Below are 15,963 nucleotides of genomic sequence, written 5' to 3' on the forward strand. Positions count from 1 at the left end.
TTTGTTATATTTTTATGTTGTGTGTGTGTGTGTGTGCGCGCGCGCGCGCGTGTGTGTGTTTGTTTCGAGTTATATTAATAAAATTATCCTTTTTAACAAAATTAACTGAGTTGTTCTTACCTATAAGCTATAAAAACAAAAGACATTAGTAAGTTGATAGTTTGCTTATCAATCCGATATTTTATTTTAATGTATTTTTCCCTGCTCGATACTATTATTTCCGGTATTTTATGCAATTATATTTCATAAAATATTTATACTTAATATTTAAACTTTAATAGTTGAAAAAAGGAAATAAAATATTTTGTACACAGTTAAAGTATGTTTAAATGATAGAAGTATTAATATATATAAAATGATAAAATTGAAAGTAAAATGGAGGTATTTCCTGATACAATACGACGCCATGATATTTGTTTCACAGATCCTCTTCGAATCGTATAACGAGAACGCGTAGTAGAAAGTAGAACGTACTTTTGCTTGGTTCTTGTTAGTGGTACGTGTTTCTATTAAGGAAAATCACCGTAATTCCGAATTTGACGTAATAAGTATCTTTATGAGAATGTAAGTTATATGAAATTTCTATTATCATTACTTAAAAATACCTATTTCCTGTAAATTTCTTATTGACATTTGATGTCTATGATTGACTGCTTTACTCCATATTGTTCTTATATTAAAGAAATTTTTGCGCTCATACTTAATATATGTATGGCTTTTAAACTTATTTGTAACATATTAGTTATTAAAGGAAAGTTTTAATATTAATAATTTGTTTTTATAAGTATGAAATATGTGAATCTTGATTTTATAATTATAATCTCACAAATTCACAGCACGTGTTTAAGCTATATTATTAAAATTGAATTTACTTCATACGATTAAAATAGTATTAAGTACATATTCTTATGTTATAAATAATGTTCGATATATTAGAAAACAAAATATTTTTTTATAATATCACTTTCAACTGTTCACATAATTATATCTATGTATATAAACTGTGTACTGTATTCACATTTAGTTAATACATATAAATTACTTTATGTTTAAGGGCTTATCGTGATCGTGAACGTAGTGATAGAAGAGGAGGAGGAGGAGGAGGAGTACGGGGAGGAGGTCGTTTTAGTGGTCGAGATGGAAGTAGTGGAAGTGGGAGATTTGGTAGTAATTCCAATAGAGATAGTAGTTTTGGAAACAATAATTTTAAAAACCGGCAACCTGGAGAACGACTCCGAAAACCAAGATGGGATATGAGTACATTACCACCATTTAGGAAAGATTTCTATCAACCTCATCCTAATGTTACAACTCGAAGTTCACATTTAGTTGAATCTTATCGTTCAGATAAAGAAATTACTGTAAAAGGAACAAATGTGCCAGGGCCAAATATATTTTTTGAGGAAGGTGGATTTCCAGACTATGTGTTAAATGAAATTCGTAGACAAGGTTTTGGAGAACCAACTGCAATTCAGGCACAAGGGTGGCCTATTGCTTTATCTGGACGTGATATGGTTGGAATTGCTCAAACTGGATCTGGGAAAACATTAGCATATATTTTACCAGCAATAGTACATATAAATCATCAACCAAGATTAAATAGAAATGATGGTCCTATAGCTTTGATTTTAGCACCAACAAGAGAACTTGCACAGCAAATTCAACAAGTTGCATCAGATTTTGGTGTCTCGTCACAAGTAAGAAATACATGTATCTTTGGTGGAGCTCCAAAAGGCCCTCAAGCTCGTGATCTTGAACGAGGTGTTGAAATTTGCATAGCAACACCTGGACGACTTATTGACTTTCTAGAACGTGGTACAACAAATTTACGTAGATGCACATACTTAGTACTTGATGAAGCTGACAGAATGCTTGACATGGGTTTTGAGCCACAAATTAGAAAAATTGTAGAACAAATCCGACCTGATCGACAAACTCTTATGTGGTCAGCAACATGGCCAAAGGAAGTTCGCAATCTTGCAGAAGAATTTTTAACTGACTATATACAAATTAATATTGGTTCTCTACAATTAGCTGCTAATCATAATATCCTTCAAATTGTTGATGTATGCGAAGAATATGAAAAAGAGGGTAAACTTATGAAACTTTTAGAAGAAATATCAAATGAACCAGAGAATAAAACTATTATTTTCGTTGAAACAAAGAGAAAAGTAGATGATATAACACGTGCAATTAATAGGTATGGATGGCAAGCAATTGGCATCCATGGAGATAAAAGCCAACAAGAAAGAGATTATGTATTAAATCGTAAGTGTTAACTGTAAAATTCTATGTATATAAACATATTCTGTCCAATACTAGAGAATTTATTTCAGAGTTCCGGAATAGCAGATCTGCCATTCTAGTAGCTACAGACGTTGCAGCAAGAGGATTAGGTAAGAATCTGTTTACACGCAAGTGGGTATGATGTAAGGGTCAGGCTGCGATGGTTATTTCACATTTGTGAGAGTTGTATAATTGTGATGTGGCAACGGATAACGGCATGTGCCAGACTGATTGACATTAGTCCTTTCTTGGTGTGAATGGAAATTGTTTAAAAAATACAGAGGTTCAAGAAGAGAACTATCAATTAATACAATTACTGATTCAAGTCTCTTTCCTATTTCGTTTAGGATATTTTAATTGATTTCCATTAACTCATTATTTAGGGAACTTAATGGTATATTATAAAATCACAAACAGAAAGTTAATGCTATTATTTTCGTCTTTTCAGCACAACAATACTGAAGGGATACTCTGTAATTTTAGTTTTATTACAATTTAGGTGGATTTTGACATACTTTTAGTCTCTAATAATATTCTATAAATTTTATAACATAATATTTTTTTAATAAAGTTTTATTAATTTTAATAAATGAATATTTTAATATTAATTTAAGACATGAGTTATGTTCTTAGGAACATCATAATTTGTTTCCTGATTATAGCTCTACATTATTATTATTATCAATATTGGAATTAAAAGTAAGTCAAAATATTTCAGCATTAAAATTAGTGTAGGTAAACAGGTAAGACGATAGAAGATTCATGTTTTTAAATTTTGCTCTGATTGAGAAAAGTCTTGTCAGTCTGGTATTAACGTGCTGTTCTATGTGTTTTCAGAGGCACATGCGACGGAGTTTTATCAATGATAAGAACTCTGGAGAGCTTGCTTTGGAATATATAATTGAATGGGGCGTGACTGCTGGTCTGTCCCCGCGCAACAAGCTAACCTAACGCTGTGCCTCGGCTCACCGTGCCACTTGAAAAAACACACTCTCACTCTGTACCTGCGACGGTCCAAAGTATGGAAATCATAGAGTTAGGGTATCTAGCAAACAAGGACTACTAGACAGGATAGATGTTGTACCATTTATGTTCTTAGATTAGAAGGGTAGGAAACGGCATTACTTTGTTTTGCACTGTTTGTTAAATTATACTTCCACTAAATTAAAAAAAAGTAAATTTAGTTTAAATTTATAATCTATATTCGATTTACAAATTGTTAAAAATATGCATTAGTACAAAAGAAAGTTTGTGAACTCCCGACAGTGCAAAATAAATGTTGGTGTTACTCATACAATGGAATGCGTGTGGGGTTGATCGGAGAATGCACATGGTGCTCATCCAATGTTCCAACCTCACGGAAGCAATGCGCAAGGACCAAATTTTGAAAGACCAGCACAGATCCATACTTTGGTGCGGGAGAGAAGGGTGTGAAGTTACTAAGAGTAAATATACAGCTCGCTAACGCATAAAGTGAGAATTCCATGAGAACCATCTGAGCTCTGATTCCTCTACATTTCCAAAAATGTATTTACGTTTCCAGCTTTTGGCAACCACAGGTAAATAATATAAAAATTTGCTCTTTGTGGTCAACTCATTTGTGTATTTCATGTGAAAATTATAAGTGGAATTAAGGACTGAGGAGTTAGTGATGAATAATGATGAATAAATATTTCTAATATAAAATGTTTTATCTCATCAAATTTTGTATACAAAAAAATACTGTTTAATTCCATTTGTATTGCACATAACATGTCTACTAATGCTTTAATTAATTCGCTTTGTAAGTTAATTGAACCACAAAGACACAAGTAATTTTCGTTTTTGATGATTATAACTTTTAATGTTATATAGATGTGGAAGATGTTAAGTTTGTGATAAATTTGGATTATCCATCCAATTCTGAAGACTATGTACACCGGATTGGTCGTACAGGACGTTCACAGCGTACGGGAACTGCATACGCATTTTTCACTCCTGGTAACGCACACAAGGCTAGTGACTTAATTCAAGTTTTAGAAGAAGCAAAACAAGTTGTAAATCCCAAATTATATGAATTATCGAGGAATCCAGGCATTTATAAAAGTATGTATATTTATAAAAGTATGCATATTTCTTTGAAGTAATTAATTTTGCGTTTAATATCACTGTTTTACGTTTTTTATTATAGGAGGTCGTTATGGGGGACGTAGTGGAGGTGGTGGAGGACGTGGTTCTGGGGGCCGTGGCGGCACTTCCCGTGGTTCGCGTGGCGGTCGCGACGGAGAGAGAGGTGGCAGATTTGATCGTTCTAATGGTGGTGGAGATCGAGGAAATAAGTGGAATGGTAATAATAGCAGTATAACGTCAAATAAAAATTGTAAGAGTTCTATCTAGAGTTCTATCCAATTTTCTAGTTTACTTTTTTAATATACATTATTAAATAATCTATGTCTATGTAGGTGGTGTTGGAGGAGGCAACTATAATAGTAAAGCATTTTCTCAAAATAATTATGGAGGAGGGTCTGGTGGTGGTTCCAGCGGTTATAGTCAAAATGGTGGATATGGAGGCAGTGGAGGAGGAGGTGGAGGTGGCAGTAATTATAGACAACAAAATGGCTATTAATTACAAAATAATTCATATTGAATGAATGTTTTATGTAATATAGTAAAGAAATGTAAACAAACTAAAAAATGTTCTATAGAACAGGTTTTTTTATGTAACGTGCTTCTCGCAATGGTTAAATACAAAGTAGAGTAAAATGCACGTGATATTATGACCGGATAAAGTAATATGATTGAATGTATTAGCAAGCTAGGTTACGACAATTTAAGGACATTCATAATCATTCTTAAAAAAAAAAAAAAAAAAAAAAAAAATGAAAAAAGATAAAAAGTGTATATGCAAATGTAATGTTAGATAGAACGTTACTAATGATTTCTGACATGTGATACTTGCAAATACGACTATATATTTCACGTACAACTTAAATTAATTATTTGAAAGTCCTAATGTATTTGGTACATGAAACAAAAGTAAAAAGAAATGTTTATAAAATTGAATACAAAATATTGACAAATAATATTCTTTAAAATATGAGAGTTTTAAGAAAAATAGTAAGAAATGAAAAAAATTATTTCAGAACAATATACTTAATTTACGCTGACTATTTATGTTAGAGTTGCTTAGTTTACAAAGATGTGTTTTTTGCAAATGTATCGGTATAAGTCGTAAATGCATGGATCATCTGTATTATTTCAAACGTCCAGTACATTGAATTGTATTCTACTTAAGAGGATATAAAATCCTATGCAGTGTAGTATTAGACATTTAATAAAATAATATAAGTATAAAGTATTTTGATAATTCTATATAAAATTTCATCACAGCTTTCCTTATTTGGAAAGTAAATTGTATTCATTAAATTTTGTATTAGATTCAAAGATACTAAATTAGGAACTCATATTATCTTGGAACAATGTCACAATCAATTTACTATATTCTATATACAAATTTTGTTAAAAAATAACTAGAGTTTTTATTCATTGGAACAATATTTTTTATTTATTATTTCATCGCTTATGGTAAAATATTACGATAATATATGACATTGCGAGTAATCAGTTTTATCTGTTCCACGAAAAGATATCTTTCTTATTGAGTGACATTGTGGCATTTATCAGAAATCATGTGATCAGGTCAGAGTTTATTGATTCATTCCAATACAATCTTGTACAGTTACACTTTTGCGATAGAGTTACACAACTGCCGATTATGTGTGCCTGTTTGATTACTTTTACGATAATAGAATTTACACTGTAATATCATTAGTCATTCTTTATAGTATTTAGCGTATAATATATTAATCTGTATATTTTAGTGTTCTATGATGTTGCGTGAATATATTTTTTGATGTTAGCTGAATAAATTAAAGAATCATTAGGTCAGAATTCCCAAAACAAAATATTCATGTCTTATCAATACAGTAAATTTTGTAGATCTGAAATTGTCGTAATATTTTTATATTGTACAATGTTGTCTAATAAATAATGAAGTATTCCATTCTCATTGTAATATTATATTATGTCATTATGCTATTGTTCCATAATTAGTGTATTTCTATTCCAGTTTATGTCTAATTGGAACATTAAATTTGTGAAATAGGAAAAATGTGTCAATTTCAAATTACGTAATTTATAGAATTTATAGGAATATAGGTAGATCTTTTTACGAAATTAAGAAATATTTAAAAATCTGTAACATAAAATAAGTTGTTTCGGCCCACATTACTTAATTGTAAATCACTTTATATATTTAATACATGGGTATCATTCCAATATATTATACAAAATCTACATTGTAAAAAACCTTACGAACAACTCCAATTATTAAATTTTGAAATATTTACAACTGATAAGCAACAGTATTACCTCGATAATAGACGCATGTTGGAACCGAGTTGTGTATGCTAATAAGGGAGATAGGTGCGTGGAAATTGCCAGTTATCTTTTCAGCTTTTTCGCTTAAAGTAAAAAATCCACCGGTAAACTAAGCTGAATTATGGTACATTGTATTAAATTAAAAAATATTTGCTTCAACACATATATACAGAACCATTTACATCAAAGACTAAAATGTTTCCTAAGGCGTGCTATGTTTTAATTTTGATGGATACAATTCTGTACATATTGGAACAAATATTTTTAAATTTAGTATAGTGTACCATAGTTAGGAAGTGTATCTTAATTTTCCGGTAGATTCCTGTCTTAAGTATGTACTTATAAATTATTGGAGGCTCGAAGGCGAGAGTGAAATAAAAGTGTTATCGATGAATGAATCAGACATATGTTCATCAGAAAATTCTCAAAAATTAATTACAATAATAAAAGAACATAAAAATTTTATTTTTTCAATTTCGATGATTTATGAGATATATTCAAGATATATATATTTATACATATATATCGTCTACTACCGATAGAGTATTATACACATATATATATTAATGATAATCGAAGTGGGGATGAATTGATGAAAAGTATATGACGCGTGAGTCGGCAATACGCGCAGTCAGCGCAGTGCACTCCAAGATTTCGTGTAGTGTGCTTTGTAGTTACCGGTTATTATTTATTGAGCAAAAGAATTTTTCTATTTTGTATTATAAATATCAATTTCATTCATTATGACAGAAAATCGCAAGGAAGTAAGGGTGTGGTGTGATGGATGGTAAGTTCTTATTAAATTATATTTGTCCTATACTTAATTTAAATTTTACGTGCTTGTTGTCCACAATTGGTGTATGACTATGACTTTTTGATAATAGGATGTCGATCAATAAAGTTTTGATACGGATGACACAATTATATGTATACAGTGATAGAAAATTATACGTATAACAGAAATTACAGTGATAATTTTGAGTAGTTCATATCTGTGACACTGTTATAGTTGCTGTTTTCATTCTTTTTTACGTTTTAACGTATTATGTATGAGACAATTTATAAAACATTTATTGTATTAAACTATGCGAATTCCGCTATCAAACAAATACATTTAAACTTTTCACCTGTACATTTCGTTATAAATGTACAGATATCTTTTTCAAATGATTATTTTTTCAACACAGCTATGACATGGTGCATTTTGGCCACGCGAATTCTTTGCGTCAAGCGAAGGCATTAGGTGATTATCTAGTTGTGGGTGTACATACAGATGAAGAAATTACTAAGCATAAGGGACCACCAGTATTTATGGAACAAGAAAGGTATGTCTTTATTCAAATAAAACAATTGAATTACTTTGAATTTTAAATAACTTTTATAGCATTTTTTGTTAATTATGTATAAATATATAAAAAATAATTAATATTGTACAAGTAATATCACAAGCAAATTATTATACTTTTAGCATTAAAGCAAATTAATTTATGGTTGTTCTGTAATTAAATATATTTATATTAGGTACAAAATGGTTCGTGGTATCAAGTGGGTAGATGAGGTAGTTGAAGGAGCACCTTATGTTACGACTTTAGAAACATTAGACAAATACAATTGTGATTTTTGTGTTCATGGTGATGATATCACAATGACAGCGGATGGTGTAGACACGTATCATTTGGTCAAAGCAGCAGGTCGTTATAGGTATATATAAAATAAATTAATATAAGAGAGTTATATTAATAATAATAAAAGTTAGGAATAAATAAAATATAAGCAAATATAATTATTACAGGGAAGTTCAAAGAACAGCTGGTGTATCAACAACTGATCTAGTAGGCCGAATGCTGTTAATGACACGGCAACATTTTAAACAAGGAGATAGTGAATATAGTGTTGATAGAGAACCTAGTAAAAGCATGGGTCAAGATAGAACAGCTCGAAGTCCATGGACAGGTTGTTCACAATTCTTACCTACTACACAAAAAATTATCCAATTCAGTGATGGGAAAAGTCCACAACCTGGAGATAAAATAGTTTATGTAGCAGGAGCATTTGATCTTTTTCATGTTGGTCATTTAGATTTCCTAGAAGTTGCAAAAAAAGAAGGTGATTATCTTATAGTTGGACTTCATACAGATCCAGTGGTTAATAGATACAAATATGGTAATCATCCAATTATGAATCTTCATGAAAGAGTACTTAGTGTGCTGGCATGCAAAGTAAGAAATAAAATATTATTTCAAATATCTTATAAAATACCAGTCGAGCTACAGTATATTTAAAGTCTATTATTTGATTTACATATAGTATGTTAATGAAGTAGTAATTGGGGCTCCATATGAAGTTACTAAAGATCTTATGGAACATTTTGATGTAGCTATTGTTTGTCATGGTCAGACTCCTATCATGCCTTCTGAGGATGGTTCAGATCCATATACTGAACCTAAAAGACAGAATAAATTTAAATTATTGGATAGTGGTAATGACATGACTACAGAGAAAATTGTTGAACGCATAATTCTTCACAGGTACGTTATCTTTAAATGATATAAGTTTTAACTGCTTTAAGTGGATGAATGACTAAAAATAATTTATAAATTATTACAAAGATTACTGTTAGATTCCAAATTAAAATTACATATAATGTGCGTAAATCTAATATATTAAATATTAACACATTGTTACTTTAAGATACAAAATTAAAACTAAGCAGAAATAAAATTTTGAAGTTAATTGTGCTGTTTTAGAAGAAATGAAAATAAGTAATAATAAATGTTGAAAATAATTTTTAATTTTAATATTATATTTTAATATTACAAAATATTTACACTTATATTAAACTTAAATGTAATTGTTTTTTAAAATTATCACTTAATTGAAAAATATTAAATACATCTAATAATGATTGTGCAACTTTAATGAGCATTTTAAATTATCATACTTCATTAAATAAAAGATATAGAAATATTTTTATTTCATATAATATTTTTTTTATAATATAAATATAGTCGATACTCAATATTATTCAAGATTACTCAAGATTATTATTACTAAATAATTCCACCAAAAAGATGTACTGTATGCAATATTTTGTCTTCCTAGGTCATATGAACTACATATAATAATTAAAAATTTGAACAACTGTTTATATGTTGAATCTTGCCATTTTGCATTTTGCCATTCCTCATTCAGCTTGAAATAAACATCTTTTTCCTTACTTTATTTTGAAATTTTATATCATTCATCTATTCATGCTTTTATAATGGGATATGCAAGTTTATGCTATCAAACATTTCATGGATTCATCTTATATTTCTATTTACGTGTAGTTTGTGTAAGTGTGTACAATTAGTATGTACAATAATAGTAGTACAATAAGTGTGTGTAATTCTTTATAAAGAAGTTTATAATTTATTTATTTTATCATAATTAAGATTGTAAAACATATTTGCATATCCCAACGTTTTAAGACAGACTCACGATGTTTTGATATAGTGCTTAATTGCAGATTGGAATTTGAAAATAGGAATTTAAAGAAGGAAAAAAAAGAACAAGCAGCTTATGAAGCCTTTATAAAGTCTCAGAAAAAAGAAAGGACTGAATAATTTATTCTATACACTCAAAGTGTATGATAATTATATTTTATGGAACATATTTGTAAATATATCACACTAATATTTAAATTATTTAATTCTATTTGAAAATATGTGTGGTTTAAATATTTATAACCATGCTAAATATTTAAGGTATTAACATATTATAGACAATTTTTTTTTCCAACAACTCAACGACAAAAACAAATACAACGATAAAGGTATGCAAAAAATTGTGAATATTTGTAAACTTAAATATTTCTAATTAGGAAGGTTTAGAGAAGCTTATTTTATGTTACATGCTAAGTCTAAATATGCACACATATATATAAATCTGGTATTAAAACTTGGTACTAGGACATTATTAATAAGCTTTTGATTATGTATCATGGTGTGAATATTATATAAAAATGAAACTTTTACAATGTTAGATTTTACTTATATATTTTATGTATTTTTTTACAGAGATTTTATCATCATATTTGAGGCATTGTTTATTTTTTTGACAATATATGTACTATTTTATTATTATAATTAATCTATATGAAATTAAAAATTTAAGAAAATGATTTTATAAACATTTTACAACCAAAACATGTATATTTTTAATTTCATAGTCACTTAGTTAAATCTAGTTTATAATTGGATTCTTTTTTTATAGCACATAAAGTGGAAATAGTAAATAAATTTATAAGTGTAAATTGTTAAATCTATCTTATTAACTCTTAAACGATTGATTTGTGGAATGTTATGATTATTTTTAAATCTGTTTTTACATTAAATATTTTTTCTTATAACTTAGAATATAGTTGGAGTATGACTATAATAATTTTGCATAATTATTTGGAAGGAAAGATAGCTATATATATTCTTCATAGCACATAAACACACAATATTATAATAATTAAAGATAATAGTAACATAATTATTTAAATAAATTGTTTATTATAGTATTATTGTTCTATGAAATGTACTGTAATTTTGTGCATTTGCAATCGATATTTTTTTTACGATATTTAATTGTGCAGTATTTGTAGATTTATTGTGTATACAAGAAATAATATTTGTATTCATTATTATCAAATACATGTGTATTTAATTAATACGAATTAACAATGCATTGTACAAGGAAAATGTACATTTATAAACAAATGTTAAAATTGTAAAATAAATCGTAAGTGCCACATTTTGTAACATAATCATGTTACATTATTTTTACTTGAAACTAAATATTAACCAAAGATACATTTTGATCGTGATACAAAGTAGGCAATCTGTTCTACGTTTTTATTTTGCTCATATTACGCTCTTATTATCTGTAGACTGAAATCTATTTGATGTAGAATTTTTTTTCTTATATGCTTTACTTTATTTAAGTAAAGTTGATTGTTATAAATTGTATCTACAGGGGCGGACTGGCTATTGGGAGGTTTGGGAAAATTCCCGGTCAGGCAGTAGGGTTTAGAGGTTTTACGGACTTGGATCCGTTCTATGTAGAATTGTAATCTCCCAGTAAAATTTATAGAGATATAAAGATAGAATACGCGAGTCGTATGTTAGCGCGAAAGTGGATGCGATGTGGGAATTGAAAGAGAACTCTGCATAGGACCTTTCTGTTCTTGTCTAATCAGGCATGCAACTGACGCCCCGCTCGCTAATTGAGTTACACACATATATTTACTGTACGAATGTAAATGCGTATTAGATAAGAACACAAGAGGTCCCATGTTTTTATTTCTACAATAAAAATTCAAGTCCTAGTCCGCCCTTGTATCCTAATTTATATACGCGCTATTGCACATCATTACCAATCCCTCGGTAATGTTATATTCATAAACATGTAATAGAATGACATGCTATAAAATATTACGAAATGGAGCGATCGATTTAATTTCTATCAATAATTTAATATTCCTAAAAGTGTGACATGCATAAAGATGTAGTGATGTTTTATTTTGCAATAAATAACTTATATGCGATCATATTAATACAGTAAATATTTTGTAATATTTCTATACCTATTCGTTTATTCGACCAATTAAGAAACTTATGGTTAGAATCTTTAAATGATAACATTTTGTTTATAAACAACAAATAGTATTCTACTACTGTATGTATGTACATTAAGTCAAACGTATACAATCACCCTCAAAAGAAAATACATTATAGTTATATTCAACCGTAACGGATATGAGTAAATTATTCTACAATGAATAAATTAATACAGTTCATTTAGGATTACTTACTATTAAAGATTATATACGCACTGTTTCAGGTCACGTAATAGCACTGCACGTTTAACAAAATGTTGAAATAGCGGAGAAGTAGATTTGCAATTATGTAATAAGTATTCAATGTGAGAAATGAAATAAAATAAATTTTTCGTGCAATTTGTTGTATAAAACGTGCAAAAGTGAATGATCAGTTACGAAGAGCAATAGTGAAGAATTTAATATTTGCTAAAGTTCGTAAATTACATTTGTTTTTTTATGTTATACATAAATATGTAATAATATATAACATATCCGTATCTTTGCAGTAATTCTATCAAGTCTTATCAAATTTTATCTATCTTATCTACCTTAAATAATATACATTAAGTATATTAATTAAATATATTAGTTTCATATATTTTTTAAACTCTGTGTTTTTAGTTTAGTATATAATCTCTTAACGTTCACAGATATTAAAAAAAATATTACGTTATAATACAATTTAGTTATTTTTGTATGATATTTTGCTTATATCCGTACCATAAGTCGTTCTGTTAATTTGGTTTCTTATTTCATTTCACGAAAACTACCGTTTCATTTTGATTGAGCATAATAAAGTACATATGTAATATAATATTTGCATTTTGCTATTGTACCGTAGATCGGCCGGTGTAGCCTGGTGTTTGTTCAGAATATTTTCTAGCACGATCTCGTACTAGTTCGTCGATCGATTTATTTTGTGGTATAGTTGACGACAAATTGTGAAGTCTTGTTGCAAGATAGCACATGATAAAAGCGGATAAAACCAGAAGTGCACCAAGTCCTGTTGCAACGTAAAGGAAACTACCGCAACTGTTTTCAAGTCCAGCAGTTACTTTCTGATATATATCTAGAAATCACAAAATACGTAGGTGATGAATTTTTCAATAAGATTCATTTTATTAAAGTTACATTTTTCAACAATTGCAATAAAAATATGTTTTAAATATTTGAAAATAGCAATTACTATTTTAGTGTTAATAAGTTTAAAGAATGGAATTTTTTTTAACTCACCATCAGGCATCATCACTGTGTATTCGATATTTTCCTTAAATTTTGTATAAGGTATCGAATCGTTGTATTCCTTTATCAAGCGGTCGACTTTAGGAAAATATTCGTTCGTACCTTCTACGATAGATCGTTTTTTCTTTTTTCCATGTCCCGATGGTTCAAAAAGATCGAGACAAAAATCCTGTAAATAAGTTGTTATATGTTATTTATTCTTACGATTTCTGTAAATAGAAGAAACACTTTTGAATTATGATCGTTTAAAATATTAATTTTGCCATCTTCTGTTACTAGATATTGACACTTGATCACAAAGAGATTTTTAAATAATTAACAATTTGTAATTTAAAAAAATAAAAGTATAAATTTGACATATCTATCGAATTAATTACAAATCCATTATGAATTTAGATTCTTTCTTTACCATTTTAATACGTCAATCTCGTTTTTATGTTTGAACCGTTCGCATTTACGAAAAACGTGCCCAAACAATCATTTGAAAAACCACAGACTCCTAAGCACGAGCCCTCTAAAGGACGAATGTTTTTGTTGTGTCAGACAGCGAATTACAAAGCTGAACAGGTGAATAGCCACTCATTCAGTCGTCAACCACAAGTTAAATTGGACCGTAAATTATGTCCTTACCGGTTGGCAGTCCTGAGGTTCCATGCAAGCCTTGATCTGCGAGTGGATCCACAGCGTGGAACGTTCTCTCATGGAACTGAGGAGAAAGGCTTCGAAATCGAGGAAAACTTCGTTCTTTCTCTCTCGATAACGGGCTGGTTGATGAGGAATTATTGACGCGAAATCTCGATTTCTACAACCGTCCTTCACCAACACGACACTTCCTGGAGCGTGAGGCTGATCGGGATCGGGACTAACGGTTACTTCCAACAGTTTAATGTAACCCCATGCACTGTCTGCACTGATTCGAGCTCTTAACTGAAGCTTTGTACCAATGGGAACCGCTTGATCGACAGTCTGCGATCCCGATGCGTCCGATACGTTGCCCGTAGCTTCGCGGTAAAGGGCTACCTCGTACTCTAGTCGTCCAGGTGTTTCTTCGACCACCCCAGATACTCTTGCCCCGTGAGGACTGAAAGAGATTAGAATTTCAAAATTTAGAAAACAAAATTTGTACACGACATGTTTCAAACATCTTCCGCAATACGGTGCCAACATGAAAATTTTTGTATACGCTTATTTTTTTTTTTTTTTTTTTTATAGAACGAACTGTTGAAAGTTTTATTATACATATGTACATACACGTATACTTTCGTCGGTGATCTAAATAATTAAACGATCAGAATTATCACTAATACCATAAATAACTTTAAACAAAGTAAATATTTATTCGAGTGTCTTTGCAATTCATGTCTGTTTCCATAGGAGTTATCAGATAAAACACAATCTTGTCAATGTGGAATAACAACTTACAAGGTTCCAGCGAAACCGGCAGCTTTGTGACGGAGTAACGTGGGCTCAGGTGGTCGGCACATTAAGATCAATTCTTGATCGGCTAGCATGACGACACCGGGAAATGCCGGAAACCATACTCGCAGGTGAATGAAACCCTAATGACAATAAAATTTTGTTCATCGTATCTCTTTCCTAGCTTTTATGTATTTTTTATTTCATTATTTATGTATTATTTTGTTATTTGGTCCTTAACGAGTTAGATAACTAACAGCTCGTATCTATATGTAACGTCAACGATAAATTTCAAGATTCTTTCAAGCGCTAGATTTAAATATTTTGAATACTCATTTTTTAACAATTACGATAATATACAATCGCATTATATAAATTCATACGATATGTCAGAGTAGTTTGCAGTGTACGATATTTATATTGTTATACTGTAGTTACGTTTCGTTAGAAATATATAAAAATCTTCCCTAGATATATATACAAGACGATCGTAAACGTCGCGTATGTTCATCGATCATCTGATCTGAGCAAGAAGCGATTGATAATCGAATTTTGCGATCAGTTACGTGACAAGTTGATAATACGAAAGCATTTATTAGTTGATCGGTTTCGGTTTATCGACGCGCGTAGCAGAACACGGACGCGGACAACTAACGAGCGCAGGAAGCAAAATTTCGATCGATGACTCACGTTTCTCTTCAGGATGCCGCATCTCGAGAAGTCAGTCACCTTCAGGAAATAGTTATCTTCCTGAGGATCATTGGGATCTGGCCTGATCTGGCAGTGAATGTCGGTAAGCGGATTGGCGGATCTGTCGTCGGCAAAGAGCGGCGCCCCTCTGAAGCCAACTGGTCTTTTGATCTTCGCTGTCAGGAGATCGGCTGCTGATCCTGCGCCGCTGCACTGAATGTCAGAGACCTCGTAATCCTGGGCAACGGTGGCGGCAACCTGAAACAATACGACAGTCATTCATC

At 30.2% G+C, this 15,963-nt stretch overlaps 4 protein-coding genes across 6 annotated transcripts in view; 2 read left to right on the forward strand and 2 right to left on the reverse strand.

Annotated features, from left to right (window-relative positions):
• The window catches only part of LOC132913464 (zwei Ig domain protein zig-8), a 739,765-nt gene that overhangs the window by 248,642 nt on the left and 475,160 nt on the right, over positions 1 to 15,963 (reverse strand). The window lies entirely within an intron of this gene.
• Positions 303 to 6,334, forward strand: LOC132913431 (uncharacterized). Of its 2 annotated transcripts, none has more exons than XM_060971784.1 (6): positions 303 to 564; positions 1,055 to 2,268; positions 2,337 to 2,396; positions 4,141 to 4,371; positions 4,457 to 4,612; positions 4,728 to 6,334. In XM_060971784.1, exons 1-6 carry the CDS (start codon positions 557 to 559, stop codon positions 4,889 to 4,891), a joined length of 1,833 nt encoding a protein of 610 aa, XP_060827767.1. In that variant the 5' UTR covers positions 303 to 556; the 3' UTR covers positions 4,892 to 6,334. The 2 variants fall into 2 exon arrangements, with proteins under 2 accessions (XP_060827767.1, XP_060827766.1); XM_060971783.1 differs by having other exon boundaries at positions 308 to 564; positions 4,457 to 4,645.
• LOC132913458 (ethanolamine-phosphate cytidylyltransferase) lies at positions 7,310 to 12,278 on the forward strand. 2 transcript variants are annotated; one of them, XM_060971841.1, is made up of 6 exons: positions 7,310 to 7,492; positions 7,893 to 8,030; positions 8,227 to 8,406; positions 8,498 to 8,924; positions 9,013 to 9,233; positions 10,201 to 10,333. In XM_060971841.1, the coding sequence occupies exons 1-6, from the start codon at positions 7,449 to 7,451 to the stop codon at positions 10,205 to 10,207; spliced, it is 1,017 nt and encodes a 338-aa protein (XP_060827824.1). In that variant the 5' UTR covers positions 7,310 to 7,448; the 3' UTR covers positions 10,208 to 10,333. The 2 variants fall into 2 exon arrangements, with proteins under 2 accessions (XP_060827824.1, XP_060827823.1); XM_060971840.1 differs by having other exon boundaries at positions 7,311 to 7,492; positions 10,214 to 12,278.
• LOC132913578 (uncharacterized) lies at positions 12,417 to 15,958 on the reverse strand. Its single transcript, XM_060972008.1, has 5 exons — positions 15,680 to 15,958; positions 14,996 to 15,132; positions 14,204 to 14,654; positions 13,565 to 13,742; positions 12,417 to 13,400 (listed from the first exon to the last, which is right to left on the reverse strand). The coding sequence occupies exons 1-5, from the start codon at positions 15,956 to 15,958 to the stop codon at positions 13,159 to 13,161; spliced, it is 1,287 nt and encodes a 428-aa protein (XP_060827991.1). The 3' UTR covers positions 12,417 to 13,158.

This window comes from Bombus pascuorum, chromosome 13, assembly GCF_905332965.1.
Source record: "Bombus pascuorum chromosome 13, iyBomPasc1.1, whole genome shotgun sequence".
NCBI lineage: Eukaryota > Metazoa > Arthropoda > Insecta > Hymenoptera > Apidae > Bombus > Bombus pascuorum.

Excerpts from the sequence above, each read along its gene's own strand:
- LOC132913458 (XM_060971840.1), top strand. The coding sequence starts at position 7,449 with ATGACAGAAAATCGCAAGGAAGTAAGGGTGTGGTGTGATGGATG. Across the intron at positions 8,031-8,226 it reads GTATTTATGGAACAAGAAAG|GTACAAAATGGTTCGTGGTA; the intron begins GTATGTCTTTAT and ends TATTTATATTAG. Across the intron at positions 8,407-8,497 it reads AAAGCAGCAGGTCGTTATAG|GGAAGTTCAAAGAACAGCTG; the intron begins GTATATATAAAA and ends TAATTATTACAG.
- LOC132913578 (XM_060972008.1), bottom strand. The coding sequence starts at position 15,958 with ATGACTGTCGTATTGTTTCAGGTTGCCGCCACCGTTGCCCAGGATTAC. Across the intron at positions 14,655-14,995 it reads GCCGGTTTCGCTGGAACCTT|TCCTCACGGGGCAAGAGTAT; the intron begins GTAAGTTGTTAT and ends AATCTCTTTCAG. Across the intron at positions 13,401-13,564 it reads CACAGTGATGATGCCTGATG|ATATATATCAGAAAGTAACT; the intron begins GTGAGTTAAAAA and ends TGTGATTTCTAG.
- LOC132913431 (XM_060971783.1), top strand. Across the intron at positions 2,269-2,336 it reads AAGAGATTATGTATTAAATC|AGTTCCGGAATAGCAGATCT; the intron begins GTAAGTGTTAAC and ends AATTTATTTCAG. Across the intron at positions 2,397-4,140 it reads CGTTGCAGCAAGAGGATTAG|ATGTGGAAGATGTTAAGTTT; the intron begins GTAAGAATCTGT and ends AATGTTATATAG.